At 33.2% G+C, this 2,086-nt stretch overlaps 1 protein-coding gene across 1 annotated transcript in view; it reads left to right on the top strand.

The window, feature by feature from the left end:
* LOC134290231 (uncharacterized) overlaps positions 1–216 on the top strand; it is a 6,455-nt gene extending 6,239 nt beyond the window's left edge. The window contains exon 2 of the mRNA XM_062857301.1: positions 11–216. Within this exon, the coding sequence (XP_062713285.1) occupies positions 11–216 (206 nt within the window). The remainder of the gene's footprint in view (positions 1–10) is intronic.
* Positions 217–2,086: the final 1,870 nt, after the last annotated feature.

Below are 2,086 nucleotides of genomic sequence, written 5' to 3'. Positions count from 1 at the left end.
CGACGTGCAGTAGTACAGACAGCTCGAGGAGTCTTCGCCAGGCCGGCAGTGAAGCTGGCAGTCCTGGATGTTGCGAGCAACGACAAGAAGGAGGATGAAGTCGCGCCGGAAACGGAAGTGGTTCACGGGGCGGGGGATGTTACCGGCAACACTGTTAACCGCGAAACGACGGTGAAACCACCGTCCGCTCCCTCGCAACTGAGCGGCTGTCGCTGAGTAGACTGACAGATCGGACAGCAGCAGACAGAAAGGAGAAGAATTGATTCATTCAAAATATGTTGTATACAGTGCACAGTCAGCACATTTAGTAGTCATTATAAGTGAACCATTACACAGTGGTTCCATTTGTTCAGGGAAGCGGTCATAAATCATATTCTTCGTTTTTTGAAGGGCAGAATCATTATAAGTGACCAGTAATAACTTGTTATGACTAAAAAAGCAATTTCCAGTTCATTTTCATGATCATCACTTGAAAAATATCAACTTTGAACATTTTTATTCATGATAAATGAAAATACATATCATTAAAAAAAACCTTTATTTTGCACAGAAATCAGTAATCAAATATTTTTAATTATTATGAAGAGTGGGTCGAATTCTGTATTGCACGTTAAAACATATATAGCACGACTGTATCATAATAGATACTTGTGAATAGAATCAGTATTAGCATTATAATTTTGATTTTGTTAGAAGGTTCTATTTCTACTGCAATAAAATAAATATATGAAACTGAATATTTTTTTTCAGAAAAAAAGGTAGTTTGCATTGTCGAAACACAGAAAAAATCATTACATATCGAATTAGTATGTATAACTACAGTACATAATGCCCAAAAGCGATAATTATGAAACAATAGTGACGATAGTGCAATTACAGAATCAATTACTTCTGAAATTATTTCAAACAAATATTCAGGATTAATTCACAAAACGTACGTAAAAGGAAATTTTTCAACCATACAAATATTGCTTTACACAGTTATATGTCATACAATTCATGGGCCTGCGTTTTGCACAGTTAAAAAGGTTCAAGTATGTGTTCAGTCGTATTTGTTTCTTACAATTGCATTGCAACTGCTATCCAGTAATATAGTACATGAAATTTTAATCATGTATAGCTCTAACCCAATAAAAGAAATATATACAAATACCCTTCGTCATTGCAATTTAATCAGCGCCAGCTATTTTAAAGGAAATCAATTTGTACACTAAGATTTAACGTTAATGAATTTATCAAATATTCCGATTTGGGAAGGGAATATGAGGAGTAAATACGCTCTTTTAGTAAATATTACTTAAAGTGCGTATTTACTCCTTCTTCTTCCAGCGCTACAGTATTAGGTATTGAATAGATTTTGAGGATTTTTTTTAAATGTTGGCAGCAAATGCAAAACTTCTTATCAAATTCGACAATTACAGAGGTAAGTTTTGACGAAGCCAAATAAGAATGGTTGTTATGCAACTTTTGAGGTATGAATACCTCAATACCTCCAGAAGGTATTTTTGTTCATAATTAAAAAAAACATTTTCAAAGATTGTTTTCAAATAAATTATCCCTCAATTATTGTAAAAGCTTTGAAATATCTCCTGTAAAAATTTCAGTCATTTTGGTACGCATTTCAGACAATTACAGAAAAACTAGTATATATATAATTTTGTAGTTATTTTAATTCATATTTTTTTATAAAAATAACGGGTAACTTCCAATACATCCTGCAAGCTTGTATGCAGATATTTGCAGCTACAACCTTCACAGATTGATTCTCCTACTCAAATCTGATCATTTGCTGGCGGACGATTGATTAAATGTGGTTAAGAACATGTTTGAAATGTTACATGAATTTTTATTATGTATATATTTCATTGGTAAAATTATGTGCCTATTACTCACATCCCCATTGGTCCAAAAACATCTAGATCTGGGTTTTTTGCGCTTCGAATTGGAAGATAAACATCTATTCTGATTCTCTGCGTTGGAAACCAATTAAAAATCTACTTGCTTTTGTTATACGAAGACGCGGAGTACAACTCAAAAGTCATGTGATTTTTCGACAAATTTAAAGAATGTAAAATTGCATAACAGT

This window comes from Aedes albopictus, chromosome 3 (assembly GCF_035046485.1).
Source record: "Aedes albopictus strain Foshan chromosome 3, AalbF5, whole genome shotgun sequence".
Taxonomy (NCBI): Eukaryota; Metazoa; Arthropoda; class Insecta; order Diptera; family Culicidae; genus Aedes; species Aedes albopictus.
The sequence above is the reverse complement of the archived record's forward strand: the minus strand, read 5'-3'. Positions and strand labels throughout refer to the sequence as shown.